Here is a 17929-nt window from a genome sequence, read left to right as displayed (position 1 = left end):
TGGAGAGAATGGAACCTCCATTACACGTAGTTATTCATTTCTTAACCCTTTTTAATCTGCTAACCTCTCCTATACTTACACTAACTGAATTTATATTGCCTAACAAAGGGAATCATCACCAGGGCTGACTCATACAGTCCCAAGATGCCTAATTTCTAAATAAGAATCACAGAGATAAAAAAAAGCATACGCACACACACACACACACACACACACACACATGCTGAATTGTTAAAGTGAGGTGCAGTCACTTGAGAGTAACTGGATTTGAAAACATAATTGCGGTGTGTGTGAACACTGAACGCATGCTTTCCCAAGCAAAACACCCTCCTCTATTAGGGTGGCTTTCTCATCCTTTAAGCCCTGGGACCTCAGCGACTTTTGGTTCCCACTAATGAGTGACCAAAATACTTTAGGCCAAGATGATCTCCCTTTATTTCTCTCTTTAGGGACAACAAGCGAAATGGACCACCATTACCGTGAATTACAGATCATAGACGTTGTGTAAATCATCCGTGGAGTATAACACTGTGTTTTTGCGCACATAAAGAAGAAAAATTGGGAGATGAAATAACAGCCTCTGCTAATTAAGTAAAATAGCTCCCCAGAGAGGGAAAGAAGAGGAGTGAAAACGGAAGACTGGAAAGAACGAGAAACTCAGAAAGTAAATTAAAAGTAACAATCAGGAAAAAGAGATGTTGGCGTAGATTCACAAGGGAGAAAGATGAAAGATCAATAATAAACCTGTCCAGGCTGAAAGACGAGTCCTGTGAAGACCCCATGAGCTCTGCTATATTCATCACTCAATCCCAACACTGACAGATGTTACATCACATCAACTTGTATGAGAGTTGTTCAATTACTCTGCATAATACTGCAATCATCTCCATAAGTAAACACAAACACACATTGTTTACTGTTTGGAGCATTTCTTTATGAAACTGTTTTAATGCTTATTAGTTCTGCTAGGAAAATGCAGGAATCAATTTGGACAGTGCCATAGATACATTCATTGCTTGGCAATAAAAGAACACAATACAAAAATCAATCTGTGCAGGACGTACTACTAGTCTATCAACTGTACATGCAATGCCACTAGAGGGCAATAAGCACCTGCATTTTCATGCATTCCTGTGACTTTTTCGGCTTGGTAAACAAATGAACATACCTTTGTCATTACGCCACACTGGTTGTGTAGATTTCCCTCAAACCCCTCTGTCCTCAAAAAAAAAAAAACCTGAATTCACTTTTTACATTATTATTCATTTCACAGTTTACACAAATTCTTTTTTAAGAAAATGCTGCACTGTGGTGATTGTCGTGATTGAGAAGGAAATCCATAAATATATGCACATATAAAACAGTGGACCTTGATCATGAGGAATTGAGAAGTTGCAAAACGGGTTATCTGTAGAGAGTCCTGAATGTCATAGAGCTATACCGCGTCACTGAATAAGCAGGGAGAAAAATGGGTGAAAGGTTATGGGTGAAAGTCAATAGAAAAAAGCTACAGAAAATGGAGACAGGAATGGAATGCACCACACAAATGGAAACGATTGCGCTGTTGATAGTAAAGGAGACACACTATATAAACATAAATCTGCCAGTACCTAATCCATCAATGAGTTATTGCTACATTGTTCTCTTGACTGTAATCCAGATAAGGGCTGTTAAAGATAGACAGGGTGTGGGTAACACATAGTATGTGTCCATCTAAGAGAAACAGAAATGTCCTATGGCTGCCACATTACACGACAGACAAACAACGTTGGACTCGTTCAAAGATTTTCCTTACACAGTGTGAGCCGGCTTTTCACCTAAATGTGTATTCTGTTGATGTATAAAAGCTTTGCCAAGGTCCAGTTTCTTTAGACAGCACTTCAAACACATCAAGGTTCATTTACGAGGCCTCTTTGTGTGAGTCGAGGCAAATATGCGAGAGAAGTGTGCAACCTAAAAGAGCTGTGTCACTGTGGTTAGGCAACCACAATGACAGCATGAATTATGACAGCCAGACATACGACCAGACGGTAAACATGAAACACTGTGTCAAGTCTATTTGTTGAGTCTTCTGGTTTTGTTGCAAGTTGATATTGTGTGTTGAAGGGAAACCCCAACACTGTCTGCAAGAGGTAATGTGTGCTGAATTCCCCTATTGACACATGAGACACCTTACTGTATTAAACTGTATCAAACTGTTTTTTCTCACAAAGTATATACAGTATGTTCAGCAAAAGGATAAGTGTTGTTATACTGAGGTAATCAAGCAGTGAAGCATTATTACTAATACAGTGACCATTGTTTCCTTTGATTCGTGACTAAAGTTGTGATTGTCTCTGTGCTGCAATTTAAACATTACAAACATGCACTATGGCAGTGTTGATTTGTGAGGGGGCACCTTTCCCTTTACTATAATAACCCATTTGCAAAGGTGAGAGCATTCACTACCTGAGGCCATCAAAGACTTAATGTATATGGAAAAGTCACAATTAATGGGTTTGGACACCTGGAATGCATTCCTGACCTCTCAATAAAAGTATTTTCTTTCCAAATTGAAAAGGTAGCAGGAGTTAATTGAAACCTGTGCTGAAAGCTGTAATCACCACAGGTTTCATTCTTTAATGTGTTGTACTATTTGTACGAGTACAATGCATTTTACTTTTACTCGCTTCAGCGTCTGTGCTAATGTCCTTGTAGATGCTGTATAACACAGGGTGGGAATCTTTGGCTTGTCATAGCCTCGGGCTCCTCCTGCAGTATGTGTGGGTATGTGTGTGTCTAAAGCAAATGCTGACTCTCTCCTGTATTTCTAGTATCCCTGCCGGAGCTGCACGACGCCTCCTCAGACGGAAAATACTTATCATTGCCCACCGAACAGGCCGAGAGTGAATCCCGAAGCTGGGGAGGCAAGCCAGGCTGTGAAAGGAGTGCGTCCATGTGTGGGAATAAAGGGGACAGAGGGCAGTCTGGGCCGGTGTATCTGGCTAACACCTGGAGCTGCTCTGGCTGTAGATTGGCCTCGTTGCAAACCCTCTGGCACAAGGCAGAGACACTGTGACATGTTTTCAACTTCTGCTGGCTCAGCTGGCTCTTCTCCATCATCAGTTTCTCCCTCTCTGTCTTCTGCAAGGGACAGAGACATGGAAGTGCACAACATCTGAATAACAAGTCTGTAAAACATAAAAGTGTCTTAAAGGTGCAGTCAGTGATTCTGGAGAAGGCATGCTGTCAAAATCACTTTTTGTCAGTGAATAACTCCTCACGATCCGCTACCTTTCCTTATTGCGTGTGTGTGTGTGTGTGTGTGCGCGGAGAAAAAAATTAAGTGTTAATACAGAGCCAAGGCATGTTGCTAGCTACAGTGGCCCCCTTTGTTTACATACCCTTTTTTACATGCCCGTTTACAGAGCCTAGGCTGTGTATCAACACCATCTTTTTTTTCAGCGCACACACAGTACAGACAGGTCGCGGATCATGAGGAGATATTAACTGATTTTGACAGAAAAGTCATTTTGACAACAAGCATTCTCCATAATCACTGACTCCACATTTAATAAGGATTTACTGAGTGAAAAAAAAGAAAGTTTTGTTTTACCAGCTTGTTGATTTCACACTGGAGATTGTATATGCAGTCTAGTTTCCTCTTGCGGCAGCGCTGAGCTGCGAGGCGGTTTTTGCTGCGGCGTCTCATGTCATGGACAAACTCCAGCTGTTCGCGCGTGAAAACCTGTCGTTTCAGCAGCTGTTGGAAGTCATTTCTGCTCAGATCCACAATCCAGTCCACGGAGCATGGCAACTGCATCTGAGGACAACCGGAACAGGAAATAAAGGTTACACAGGAGAGCACAACGAGGCATCAGTGAAGGACACGCTTCATGACAGATGGAGCCAAAATCAATGATGCTTTTCATATATATTTTCGTTATGAAGTCATGCTACAAAATGTTTTAGTTGCATTGAGACTGAAGGCACTCAGATAACTTGCAAGTTCAATAGGCTACATATAAATCTGCTTTATGGCAGCCTTGCGAGAGAGGTTTGATTTGCTCGCCAATGTCATAAGAAACACTCGTGATCATTGTCAACATGTACTTCTTGACACTGAAGGAAATTGGAACTAATTCTAGGACATCATTCAATGGATTAGAATGCAACGGATAGAATTTTAGAAGTAGGCTATTTAACATACTGTAAGCCTATGGAAAATGGGCCTACATGTGGAGCTTGCTGTCCAGTATGCGACAAAGAGAAGTAAAGTGAGAGAAAAGTCTAAACGAGTGTATAGAGGTAAGATAGTAGGTTTGCTTTTTACCAAGCTGTTAATTATTAACGGCAAAAACCAGGAGTTCACTTTCAAACCAGATCAAACCAGAGGCCAGGTTCTTCTGGGTTATTGCCGCTGCTAATGTGTTACAGGAAACACACGCTCACCAGTTTATCGGAGCAATAAGTCTTGCCGTGTTTTATCTAGGGGTAAATAAAAAGCACTGTTTCCCCTTCAAAATGACCTTAGCTTTATCTGCGCTCTGCAGTTTGTACTTTTAAACAAATCCAAATACTAAGTCTGGACAGTAACATGAGAGGTTCCTCAAAGCTCTTGTTTGTTTCGCCCGTTGCCATTGGTAACTCAACAGGCTGAGCTGTCAGTTTCAGCTGAACTGGACTCTGAACTAATTAGTACAGCAGTCAAAACAAAACACACACACACACACACGCACACACACACACACACACACGCACACACACACAAACGTCATCATCGTCGTCTGTACGTGTACCTGTACCATATCTCTCTGTTATCTTAAACAAACATAGTTGAGACAGCCCGTATAGCTGATGTAGGCCTACTGGTAGGGTGAGCTGTGTAGACACATCTTAACTTCAGCATATGAACTTAAATCAGAGCTGCATAGCCTTGGCAAGACTTGACTCAAAGTTGAACTGGTCACCTGTATGGCCCTCTCTCTTGCGTAGGGCTCACTGTCTCCCTCTGTCTCGGAGTCTCCATCCTCCCCCGAGTTGAGGGACGACACCCCTGACTGAGAAGCCCCCTCACACTCCGACAGCTCCCCGGCTCTCTTCCATTTGCTCTGGTCCAGATCCTGGAAGAGGGGGCAGCTGATGGTGGTTGTGTTGCTGCGGTTGCTGACGTGGAGCCACTGTAAAGATGTGCCCCGTGCCCCTCCTCCGCTCCCCGTATCGGAAGAACTTCCCGCATCCAGCTCCTGGAAGTTCATCAGCTCTGACCCCATCATCCCCTTGGCCAGGTGCTCGGCCACCTCCCTTTCCACCGTGCTCCTTTCTCTGGAGTTATTTACCCATAGGGCTTCTCCACACTTCTCCATGCTGCTCGTTTGTCCTTCTTTTCCTTTTTCCTGCCAGTCACAATTCATCTCTTCACGTGCCCCTTTCTGCTCAGCTTCAACCTGATCCTCCTTTGCGGTTCGATGGATGGATGCTGGTACACTAGAGCCCCTTGTTTTCTCGCCCTCTGTAATGTCCATGACAAACCCCTTCTTCTGATCCGTTGACTCAGTGATTGCAGGGCCCTCGCCAAAGGTCTTCAAAGGGCAATGGTGAACGATTAACCTCTCGCCCGGCACTGTGCTCGCCTTGACACAGGGTCTGTCTGAAAGGCTGAGGTCTTCCTCCAGATCCATGTCTATCTCCTTCTCACTCCATTTTCCCTCCTGACTTACGTTTGGTTCTTTCTTAACCATATCAGCCACCTCACTGCCAACCCCAGCCTCCATTTTCGTGTCATGTATTTCAGTTTTCCATGGTTCATCACCAGCCACTCCTTTGCTCTGTGTGCTGGGATCCGAGGTGGAATTTTCCTGGAATTCAGTTTCATTCTTAGTGTTGGTGTGACTGTTGGAGCGGGGCGAGCAGTGGGGGTCACAATCACTCCTAATTACAGTTACTGGATTGTTCACACTCTTCTCCTGGAGACAACTTTCCTTTCCGCAGGCCAGCTGGAACTTGCGATACTTTGGACACTGAGTAAAATGGTTGTTTGTCCCTTCAGCTACAGGTGTGCTTGTGCTTGTGCTAGTCTGGCTTCCTATTTTGCTGATGACTGATTTGCTACAGACCCAAGCCGCTTCCTGTTGAAATGGTGAGTCAGCAACTGGTTTTTCTTCTTTCTCTTCCAACAATATGTCGTCAGAGTCTTTGTTCACGTCACGGTCTTCCTTTGATAATTGCCTCTTGCATTTTTTCTTGCAACAGGTCTTTCTCGGAAAAGGGGCAGAGCTGGAGAGGAACTTGGGGATGAGGAAATCAAAGCAGGCCTCGTCGAGGTCTTTGAAACCAAGAATGGAAGCTGAGTTTTTTATATCTAATACGTCGCCTTTCCCGAAAAGAAGTTTGGAAGTGTAGGCAAACTTCAGTAAGGGTTCGAAGCCAGCGGCTGTCACCTGCAAAAGGGGAAAAATGACATAAATGAGCACTTGTTCCTAGTTTAATCTCAAGGATAGCAATAATTCTATGATATTTTCTGTCAGATAACCATGCATTGTACAATACAATAGTCCCACATTTGAAAATAGAGTTACTCTGATGTTGTAGGACTGTACTTGCACAGCAGCCAATAGTTGTGATCATAAGATTTACTTTTTTTGGCTTTTGCAGTTGGAGAAGATGTTAAAATATGGTTCATGGAAATTAGTTCTGTAAAACCCAGCACTTGTGGAAAATACATTTGCATGGCTAAACCAAAAGGAAAATAAAGAAGACTAAAATTGTTCAACATTTTTTCTTTTTTGAATTTCTATTTTTGTTTGCCAAACCCCCCACTGGAGTACCCTTTTAAATTATATTGTGTTTTACTTGGATGTCTGGACTAGGGCTAGGGAAACTACTAAGAACAATAGACATTTCAATGTTGACAAGCATAAAGTCAGAGCGGGACAGTACATTCGGGTAGGGTCATTCTACACTGCCCTTCAAAAGGCAAACTTCAGTCACAAATTGTGGCTTTTCAACGTTGCAGTTGCTCAAATCATGGTTAGATTTGAAATAGCATAAAAAAAATCTCATACTGTCAGCCTTTGTAACATCAACACTGAGGAACCAAACCTTTCTGTAATTTTTTCCCACTTCACTTTACACTTTAGGGTTGTTGTGAGGGGACAATGTGTGACACCTCACCTCTTGTGGCAGGCTGATGACCGCTCCATGCTGTGTGAGGGCTGATATCCTCTGTGTGAAGTACTCGCTACAGGACGCCAGCACGGAGCGGTGGGCTCTGAAACTCTGACCTTCAGCCACCACCGTCACATCACACAACGTGTCCCGACAACGCTGCTCGTCGAGCAACAGCAGCACATGGGTGGAATGCACCGTGGACTCAAACGTAAACACAGAAGACCGGGGGGAAGACATGGCCATCAGGGGACACCTATATGCACACACACACAGGGAAAAACACACACACACACACACACACACACACAAGTTAACCATTTACCCTATCTGTCAGGACACATACTTCTAAAAGTGTATGTGACATTCAAATAACAACAATAACATGCTCACCTTACAAAGTTGACCTTATATCCAAGCTTCTTTAGAGTTTTAGAGGGAGCCCCAGCTGTTGAGCGCACATGGTTATTTCTGAAAAGAAAGGCTAGGCTTCCCAGAAAGCCTTATCTCATCTCTAGGATACAAACTCAAAACTGAGGTTGACTCAGTCATATGCCCTGTGTGTGTGTGAGTATGTGAGAGAGGGAGGGAGAGAGAGAGAGAGAAGGAGAGAGAGAGAAAAAGTATGTGTGTTGTGTGTGTGTCGCAACAACTCTGGGTGTAACAGAGCGCTGACTCATGTACTCCTGCTGATATAGGATGAGCAAGCAGTTTTTCCCGTCCATACCAATCCCACCCTTGTATTTTGTCTGGTAAATTCACAGGCTTTTCCCAGGAAAGCCCCTTATATAATTACCCTCAGCACCATTCAGAGATTAAGGTGAAGGATGGCAATATAAAGCCAATGTTTGAACAGGATATTGTCTATTGTCTGTCTCTAGCTGTAAAGCTGTCTGGACTTACTCAACTAATGGCAGTGCGTTTTCAGAACAGGTTTGCGAAGAACAGAGCGTTAAAAACGCTTGTGTGTGTCATAGAGAGTGTGAGAGAGAGGGAGAGAGAGAGAGAGAGAGAGAGAGAGCATATGTTACTGCTGGCAGATATGTCCTCATGGGAATTTTTGCACTTTGGATTTTCTTTGTGGCCTTTGAGGTGTCATCAGCTGTTATGGGCCATGGAAATATTTATCAGATATCTATGATAGGATGACTATCTACACAAACTGTGTAATGTTAAACTTTGCGAGTGAGTGTTGTGTAAAAGAAGAAGTCGGCCTACAGCTCCAAAGCCGGGTAACCAGGCAACAGAATAGGCTACAGCCGAGAGGAGTAATCTTTACCGCAAAGTACACTTGCCAATGTCACATGATTTGAATGAGGAAGAGAGAAGCCTGCCAGAGTCGTCCAGAATTAGCTAATCTCCCTCATGAAAAAATAAAAGAATAAAAATCTAGTTCCTTTTTCCATGTAAACGCGATATGGTCATAGCACACAACAAACACAGCAGCACTGGCTTGGAGAAATGAAACTAAGGAACTCACGCTGGTGTTAAAATAAAATGCATTTTATTAATAGACGAAGAGCGACAGTTTACCTTGCTGTAGCCTATATAGTTCCCCTTCTACAGGTGGGTGAGACACGCTACATCAAAAAAAATGTACAACTCTTACTGTGTTGTGTCGCTGCAGTTTATCTATTGTGAAATAGACAATCACCCTTCTTCTTTTACTGTTCCTCAGAAACGGCTCTAATTCCCCAATCCCTGACACTGCGTTATACACTCATCTCGTATCCTCTTTAAAAAAAAAATCATAACAGGAACTTGACGGGCAAATGTTGCGGGGGACGGGCTAGAGAGAGGGGAGAGGAAGGGGAGACACTCCTCAAAATTCAACATTTGGACCTCATCATAACCACCATTAGCTCCCTCCACTGACCTAAGGTAAAAGGTCTGGGTCTCCGCAGGACCTGAGACGGATATCAGAATATCTGGTCACATTCACAGCAGCTGATATTGTATAGGCCTAATTAAATATACTGTGTGGTATTGCAATAGCGACCAGGGGTAGGTTCTGCAATTTCACACAATAACAAAACAGTCACCAGAAAAAGTGGCCTTATGTCATTGGCTTGGTAGAATCACTCTAACAACTTCACACTAGGCCTACTGATGATGACAGTACGTCTCTGGTTCAAACAGATGACTCAGGCCTAAATAAACACGGCGCCTTTCTGTGTAATTAGCTGATTCACTGACTGTCGTTGTGTAGAATGAGCACTATTAGCTGGGACTTTATTTCAGCTTAGTTCTTTTTCTGGCCCCGGCCATCAGCTGGATGTTGGGAGGTCTCAGGGGTCCACGGAGGTCATGAGGTCACGAGGAGTCCTGCCTCTTCTGATTGGTCAGGCAGAGCCTCTCCAGCTGCTGAGCGCGCTCGTTGTGAGCTGTCACCAAGGTGCGGTTCTCCTCTGTTAAACGCCGAAACTCTTCCTCTAGACGGGCAATCTCCACTGCAACCCCCTCATCCTCCATCTCTGCCAGCAATTTACGCCTAAATACAGTAGATGAAAAAATTATTTTTACTGTAGGCCTACATACTTTAAAAAAAAATATTATCAAAAAACTACCGTAGGCCTATATAAGTTGTTAAATATATCTACATATTTATGCAGTAGAACTTTCTTGTTATTAAAGGTGTGACGTCTTTAAACAATTTCAATGAAGTGTACAAATCTGAGTATGTCATTATACAATGTAATATTTGCATATTTTTGCTTAAAAAAAGATTTGAACAAATACCATCTAAATGCATCAAAGCAGTAAGCTATTGCTATTGCTATAAATCAGTAATTAATTGACTGTCGAGTTTATTTTTCGGTCTCAGGTTGTGAATAGCTAGAGACCATCCCAGTAAACACTTGGCTGTGGGCAGAGAAACACCCACATCAGGTTGGCAGTTTAGAGTGAGGCAGATTGGCAGACGATCACGCACATTCATACCCATGTACAATTCAGATCCTCAAGATGTCTTGTTACAAGAATGTGGAAGGATTCCAGAGAAACCAAAATAACCATGGAAACAATGCAGTCTGAGCTGCTTACACTCTGGAATAGAAATAGTAATATTTAGTGTAATAGTGTAATATTTGTGATGCTCAATGCAAATTGTTCTTTATGTAAATAGAAAAGAGGGTGTGTTGATGTAGGAACATACATTACAAACAGATACAGTATAAAACAGAATTTCACCAAATGTTAAAGAAGGTAACAGGCAAAAAAAAGCAGCATCAAAAAAGAACAAAGGAGCCTTTCTTCTACAATACAGGATGTCTGTGGACACACACACACACACACACACACACACGTGATATGTTTACTATAGTGGTAAGATTAATTACTTTTTAAGCTATTTTTAGAAGCACACCAATGACAAAAAATATGAGGAAACAAAAAACATGTGGGCTAGAGTGTCTGTCTAAAGGGTTTGGGATGTTGATTGAACGGTAGCAGGTGCAAGTGTTTCGAAATGTTGTTACTGTGGCTACTCTCTTGAACATTGGATCACAAACCGTTGAAATATTTTCATCAATCATACAAAAACGAAATGTCATATTTTAGAGTAATGGGACATTTACGGTCAGATTTTCCAAAGTAAGTAAGGCTATCTGATGGTTACAATGCATTATTCGTTTTACAACCTATTGTTCAAATACCTATAAAAGCAGTTTCAGACAATTCATTTCCTCAAAGACCAGATCAACAAGTAAGAAACAAATAAATAGAAAAGACACATCTATTTGGTGGAAACTATGAAATGTATCATCTTCACATCCGCAGTCCATTTACAGTTTCAAAGCATTTGAACACTTATGACGGTCACTTTCGTTGAGTGAGCATAACTTTAAAAGAGGTTACTGTAATATACAACTTTTGATTCACAGCGTCGGTATATGTACTGTGTATTCAGTGAAAAGTAATATATTATTACATTTGCTCATTTGTAAACATCTAAATTAAACATTTAACCATCTCAAATACTTGTTTTTACTACTGTTTCACAATGGAGCTTGTTATTGTGCAATCTCTTGTTGCAACCTAGACTTAATTACATTAGGTCTAAATCTTGGTCAATGTTTTTGTACACACTGAAGTGGGTTTTTCCAAAGTTGAGAAAATCAATATTCCTGTTAAAGTTATGTTGGTGGAATGAGATTAATTTCACTTCTACTTTTGTAAATCAGTGATTCTTGAGAACCGGGACAAAAGGCCGTCTTCCATATGTAACTGCTGTTATCTTATTTAAAATTGTAGATGTTATTAGGGATTAAGAATAGAATGTCTGGAGCACAATTATCCCCTTAAATTTAATTGTATCAATATTATGTCAAATATATGACACTTGTTATCTTCTCACGACGTCCAAAAGATAACAAGTGCAATAAAACATATTAAAAATGTACTTAAATGATTAAAAAGTGCTTTTTCCATCAAATGCAACACTAAATAATCTCTCATATCAATAAAAACTGTTTTTCTTCAACACATTCATGTCTTATATGGCTACTAGATAAATTCCATTTGTTCTGTTTAAGAAACGTTAAATATGTCAACACCGTCAGATGTCAAAAAAATGTATATTCATATACATTTTGAAAATATTTCTTGTGGCCTCTGTCAGTCTTGGTGAATATTTGTGATCACTATACTGTACATCTCATGGGTCTAGCATAAATTGAGGGAAAATTAAATTGTGTTTTTGGTGTCTGATGGTGTTGACAAAAAATAAGGAATGGCAAGCTAAAAAGCCCATTTTGATAAGGAATGGCAAGGTAAAAAGCCCATTTTGATAAAAAGGACAAAAGCTGGGAGTTTGTGTCAAAGCTTAGCTCAGTAGCTTATAGTATATGTTGGATACATACATGTAATTTAATTTGCCTAAACATAGGGTTTGTATTTTTTCAACATTGCACCCTGTTTTGTCCCACTTCTCAAGAATCACTGAAATAATGGATAGTTTAATGGGTTCAAACCCAGAACACAAATGAGAGCATGTACTTGTTTTACAGTATACTGACCAAAATCAGACTTTTTGAAAATCTTTCCACAGATTGTCAGTGTTGTTCCTACTGCCATTCTGTGTGTACATTTCCACTTGTGGGAAATTTTTTTTCTGTTATGCATGTCTGTTAATGGTTGCTGATCAATAGCAGAGAATAGTCTTAATTTACTGCATGTGGGCATCTGCTTATGTGTATTGGAGGATGTTGGCAATAACCACAGAGTGAAAAGAGAGAACCAAGTATTGTTTGTACCAGCCTGACTCATCATGTTCTTATCTTAACTCAAGGCTAGTCATCCCATCAGAGTGTGCCTGCTGTTCTCTATTTAGGAACTGCCAAGTGGTGTAGGTTGTGTGTGTGTGTGTGTGTGTGTGTGTGTGTGTGTGTGTGTGTGTGTGTGTGTGTGTGTGTGTGTGTGTGTGGGGTAACGACAAGGGCCTTGAAAATCCCTCTGCTAAGACTACCCACAGCTGCTGAGGGCATAGGGGACAATATACACTGTGTGTGTGTGTTAGTATTATACACTCTTGATTGTGTGCAAGTATATACATATGTGCATTAAAGCATACAGCAGCTCTAATTCAATTACAACTAATGAGGGTTGGAAATAGCTCAGTATTCATGATCCAAGATAAACTAAATCACTATGTACAATTATTTATGTTGATTCTAGTTTAAAAAATAATCACAATCATACAAAGTATATCTGAAATCAAAGTCATACATTACCAGCTGTTAAAGCATACTCATAAAGAAACTGCTCTGAGTAGATCATGTCCGAGATATTGTATCAAAGCTACATGTGCCATCTAGTGGACACTTTTTTCATTTCAGAATGCCTTGAAGTCTTACATGTTCGCACTTTTGCTAAAAGGGGCCATAGTGGGATTTAAATTCCCAAATCCTGTAAGTTTATATACAAGAACTTGCAACTTTATCACAATAAATTGTTATTATCATTATAAAAATTGCCAGTACCAGTTAGTGGATAGTTTAACATGTCACAATGCATTTTTCTTGTTACTTATGTGCTTAGCTTACATGGCAAAGAAGACTACAGACAAAGCTGCCATAGTATACAGCAAGTCTTAATCTCCCTTGAATATACAACATTTTGACCTGGAGTCAGACGTGCTACAATGGCACCTCAAAATCTCCCATTGTGTTTTATTTTATAGTAACTCACTTGCGGTCCTCAAGCACGGAAATCTCATGTTTGACCTGGTGGAACTCTCTTGCCATCCTGCAATGTTCCTTGTACACCTGCACGCTCTCTCTCAGAGACCCACAGGGGGGCACTGGCTGCAAGAGGTCAGAGAGATGCTGGAGTTAGTTAAGGACCATTTTAACATCAAATCACATAAGCAGCACTATGTACAAACCCAGACCCTTTTATCTGGACCAGCGCTTTCCAAGTTGGAAGCTTTGAAAAAATCTATTGTGCTAATTGTGCTCCAGGGCAGCTAAAGGTCTAATTCCCAATGACTTTTGTGTACCCCATGACCTTTCTCACAGTGCTCTAATAGCAGCACCTTTGACCCAATGGAAGGTATCTTCTTAAGTCACTACCAGTGAGACATAATGTTGGTGTAGATAAGTATAAATAAATACAGTTTATATCAAAACAAAAATCAAAACTTGGATAAATTGGAAGGAAATGTAAACCTGTCAGCATCTATACCCTGTAGTACAGTGTATGAACGCTGTTACTACTGTTGATACTCTAAACCAGCATGCACTTTGTGTGACCCCAGCATTGGCACTTGCTGAAGGATAATTCAATGACAACACTAATAGCAGGGTGACGACGGGCACACAGTTAAGACATTGATTTACAAGGATGATAATGTACAGTTTCAGCTTCTACCATAAACAGAAACAGAGCTTTAAAGGACAATTCCACCATAACACACCCTGCCTGTTTTGCATAATTGTCCTGTAATGACTCATTTACTCAAGAAAGAATGAGGTTCATTTTTGATATACCTTTGTCTCTCAACCTACGCAGTTCTTTTTTCAGTTGATGATTTCCAAAATGTTTTTTTTCTGGCCCGGCCTTCGGTTGTGAGTTTGAGAGCAATAATGAGACCCATAGAAATGTTAACAGATCCAAAATATTTAAAATTAAAACATATTTTAAAAAGGGAATTTATGCACATACGCAAATGTATTCTAGTACCTAAAAGAGTACAGGACAGTTTCCCTTTAAAAAACATGCAGCACTGGGAATTCAAATTAATTTAATTTCCCTTAATTTGCTGCCTATCCCTTGCCCTGCAAACAAAACAAGGTGTGTGTTTCAACATAAAAATGTCATGCTACTCTATGCACTGAATACCTGTAATCGCTGTTCAAGATCTGGGAAGGTCTGAGCAAGGTCCTCCACATCTTTTACATCTGTCGGGACAGAACACATCATTCAATTACAACTTATTATTGTAAATTATACGTATAAATAAAACTTATTACACATTTCCTTTTTCTTTATTGCATTTTGAGAGGAGCCTGGGACTTAAGAATGCCATTGCCAATGACTGCTGCTGTAATTATTGTGCATATGACAAAAAACCTTCTTGATTCTTGATTCTTGAAACATAATACAATTAAGAATGCCACTTATAAAATTGTGAGCTGAAAACAATAACTAATCAGCACTATTGTGCAATCCAATCCAATATTATAAATCAGTCACTGATACCAACAATTTAACATACTATTTGGATGGTTTTGCATTACTAGAAATTGCATATGCAAAGCATTTTCCAAAGCAAATTATTGTGTATATTTCTCACTTGTGTCTTGGCTTTATTTAAGTATCAGTAAAACTGTAAAAATACTATGGGTTCTGCACCGAAATATTAACTTAAGTAAATGTCTCAGCATAAAAATAGTTGAAATCATCAAAAGTATAAGTACTTATTATACAGAATGGTCCCATTCAGACTGTTATTAAAGGCTTTATTGTATTATTATTAAAGGACATGTGGGGCTAACTTTTAAAAGGACATTCATTATATTTGGTATTAAAGCTTAATGAAAGTAACTAGTAATTAAAGCTGTCAAATAATTGAAGTGGTATAAGAAAGTACAATATTCCCTCTGAAATGTGTTGTATTTTATTGTAGTATATAGTAAAAGATAAATCAAATACGCATGTTAAGTGCAACTACCCCAGAACAATCAATAATCAGCCTGCAGAAACGTGCGGGAGATTGATTATTTTGTCAAATCTAGGTCAGAACCATGTGGTGACACCACTGCCAGCATAGCACATGCTTGGAAAATATTGGAAGCATTACAGGAAGCTCTTACATTTGGAATTTACTACAATAAAGTGTTGCAGTCATGAGCTATGTCCTATAAAAAAAACAACAACAGGAAGACACACGAGCATCAACTTATCATTTGAACTGCTACTGCTGAGGACAATTTGTCAGAAAGTCTTCTACTGTAAGCAGTCAAAAGTTTGTTTAAAATTGCTCGCTGTGTGTCCTTGATGTACAGCCAAGTGACATGTCCCGCGGGCAGTTGCTTTAATGCCTTTCCCCGCCTCATAAAAAGTCACACAATGAAACACTATAGGGGCCTCTTACAGTATATGACACCACAACATAGCAGCACAGTGCCACACTTTTAAATGAGCGATGTGCTCTTACTGCACACAGCAGTAATGAGCTGTCAGCCCGAAAGACATGCAGGGCAGGGGTACAGGACAGACAGACAAACACAGCGGGATGTATGGACAGTGAAGGCATTCAGACAGGCGGCCAGACGTACGGACAGACAGAAACAGACAGGTTGCCTGTGCCTCGCCAGTAATGTCCCCCAGGAGTAGCGGAACACATGTGGAGAATCCTGGGCTGATGCAACCTTCTAAAAGCAGGAGTATTAGCGGGGCCGGGCCTGCAGCCATGGGGCCAATTACGATGGGGAATAAATACAGTTCTCATGCTTAGGATTGACACAGTGTGGGGGTTTATAACTATGCCTGGCATGAAGTCATGAAGGGCCTATAGGATGATCCCCAGACAGAGCGGTCTCAGCCCCCCCTGCTGAGAAACACCAGTTCAAAGAGACAACAACATGATCGTCAAGGGGGAAATATCCTGAGTTTTATTTTGGACGTGAGGGACAGATTGTGCCCGAACAGCTCTGGAGCTACATGTAATGCTACACTTAATCAAAGCATGTAATCAAATTAGTTAAAATTATATATATATATTTTATATAAATTATTAAAAATTATAAACCAGCCCACAACTCAATAAAACATTTTAGAAAAGGAAGGTGATTTTAAGCAGTCAGCCCCATCACTAAACCTAGGCGTTGTTGGCCCCCATAGCGACATACCCTCATCATACTAAAGTGAATAAGCAAATGGATGTTTGAGGTTGTTGATGGCAGACAAAAAAAGCAAACAGGAAGCAAAATAAAAATGTGAATGATTAGGAATTGAAAAAGTAATTCAGTACAGGGGCATAGTGTCATGTGCAAACGACTGGCAGAATGTCATGGAGTTCCATGAATCTGTGCTCCGGGTGGGATTTGTGTGTGTCGTTCCTACTCCAGCCCTTCATCTCACTTCCTAAGAGACAGACACGGGGGGATCAGAGATGGGCGGAGCAGGACTGGAAGTGTTAACCGCCCTATAAATATAGTTCAGTGTTCTAAAAGCTGAACACTGAATCAGGCAGCGGGGACACTGTTAGTATTAGAAGGGAAACCTGACTCTACCATTGCATAGCTGCAGCTGCTGTCCCAGTGCCTGGCCCCACTGCAGTAAAACATCCTGACAGACAGTACCTAGCAGCACCATAGGTAGGGTAGACCTTTGAGAATGTCGGTGTGTGTGTGTGTGTGTGTGTGTGTGTGTGTGTGTGTGTGTGTGTGTGTGTGTGCGTGCGTGCGCGTGTGTGTGTGTGTGTGCGTGTGTGTGTGGGACGGATAGGCAGCGACAAAAGGTATATGTTTGCAAATTAAAGATTAAATAAACAAACAAACAAACATGTTTCTGGAACGCTTGTGAGGGGGCATGCGTATGAGTTGTGCAAGTGCACAGCTGCGTACACGCAGGTGTGGTTGTTTTTTTTAATTTTATATGCTGTGGTCCAACAGAAATAGAGAGTGGGCACCTGTCTCCGCTACAGTGTAGAAGAATGAACACAGTTAAAGTGGTGGGGTGTAGGGGAGGGAGGGGGGGCTGCTTTGGGTGAATTGTGCCTGGTCTGTTTTGGTGGGAGGAATGCCGTGCATGTGTTCCACACATACTAGAACTGCAGTGAGAGTAGAGCTCCAAGCTTTGTCAGCTGTTAAATGATCACTTTAGTAATAGGTGTAACTATTACTCAAAATAAGTTGTTAGAATGATTTTGAGATACTGGAGCACAGGTGTTCGTGAAGTACACACATGGTCAGTAGCATGTGCATGGCTACGTGTGTGTGTCTGTTTACCTGATGTGTCTTCGAGGCTGAAGGCGATCCGTACTTCAGATTTATCAGGAGACACTCTTCTTGTTGAGGTGATCATTTATCCCTACATGAGGTCACAGGCCCAAAACAGAGCTGTTAGCACACTCAAAAGGCTCTCAAGAAGGACTAGTGATGTTGCAATGATGAAGTACTTAGCCAGATAACTCAAAATTAAAAGCAATGTTAATCATCTTTTGATTATTTAACGATATTGTGAAATAGAAATTGTGACATTCTGCATTCCTCCGGGTAAAATGACTTTGGGTTTAAAACCAGAGCAATCTGAAGGTGTCACATTAGGTTCTGGGACATTG

The 17929-nt window shown here is 40.9% G+C and overlaps 2 protein-coding genes across 2 annotated transcripts; both read right to left on the bottom strand.

The window, feature by feature from the left end:
- Nucleotides 1–928: 928 nt before the first annotated feature.
- Nucleotides 929–7664, bottom strand: bach1b (BTB and CNC homology 1, basic leucine zipper transcription factor 1 b). The gene is made up of 5 exons (XM_080040589.1): nucleotides 7540–7664; nucleotides 7153–7402; nucleotides 4950–6419; nucleotides 3596–3802; nucleotides 929–3123 (listed from the first exon to the last, which is right to left on the bottom strand). The coding sequence occupies exons 2-5, from the start codon at nucleotides 7390–7392 to the stop codon at nucleotides 2779–2781; spliced, it is 2262 nt and encodes a 753-aa protein (XP_079896715.1). The 5' UTR covers nucleotides 7393–7402; nucleotides 7540–7664; the 3' UTR covers nucleotides 929–2778.
- A 1795-nt stretch (nucleotides 7665–9459) lies between these two features.
- map3k7cl (map3k7 C-terminal like) lies at nucleotides 9460–17673 on the bottom strand (the record flags this gene model as incomplete). The annotated part of the gene is made up of 4 exons (XM_080040748.1): nucleotides 9460–9637; nucleotides 13333–13448; nucleotides 14485–14543; nucleotides 17598–17673. The coding sequence occupies 4 exons, from the start codon at nucleotides 17671–17673 to the stop codon at nucleotides 9460–9462; spliced, it is 429 nt and encodes a 142-aa protein (XP_079896874.1).
- Nucleotides 17674–17929: the final 256 nt, after the last annotated feature.

Source organism: Ammodytes marinus (genome assembly GCF_949987685.1).
Source record: "Ammodytes marinus genome assembly, chromosome: 14".
Taxonomy (NCBI): domain Eukaryota; kingdom Metazoa; phylum Chordata; class Actinopteri; order Uranoscopiformes; family Ammodytidae; genus Ammodytes; species Ammodytes marinus.
The sequence above is the reverse complement of the archived record's forward strand: the minus strand, read 5'-3'. Positions and strand labels throughout refer to the sequence as shown.

What these genes read in the sequence shown, in the direction of transcription:
- bach1b (XM_080040589.1), bottom strand. Translation starts at nt 7,392, where the DNA reads ATGGCCATGTCTTCCCCCCGGTCTTCTGTGTTTACGTTTGAGTCCACG. An exon ending in CAAGAGAGAGGGCCATACAG is followed by an intron (nt 3,803 to 4,949) that starts GTGACCAGTTCA and finishes GGTTGTCCTCAG; the next exon opens with ATGCAGTTGCCATGCTCCGT. An exon ending in AGTGTGAAATCAACAAGCTG is followed by an intron (nt 3,124 to 3,595) that starts GTAAAACAAAAC and finishes TGTCCCTTGCAG; the next exon opens with AAGACAGAGAGGGAGAAACT.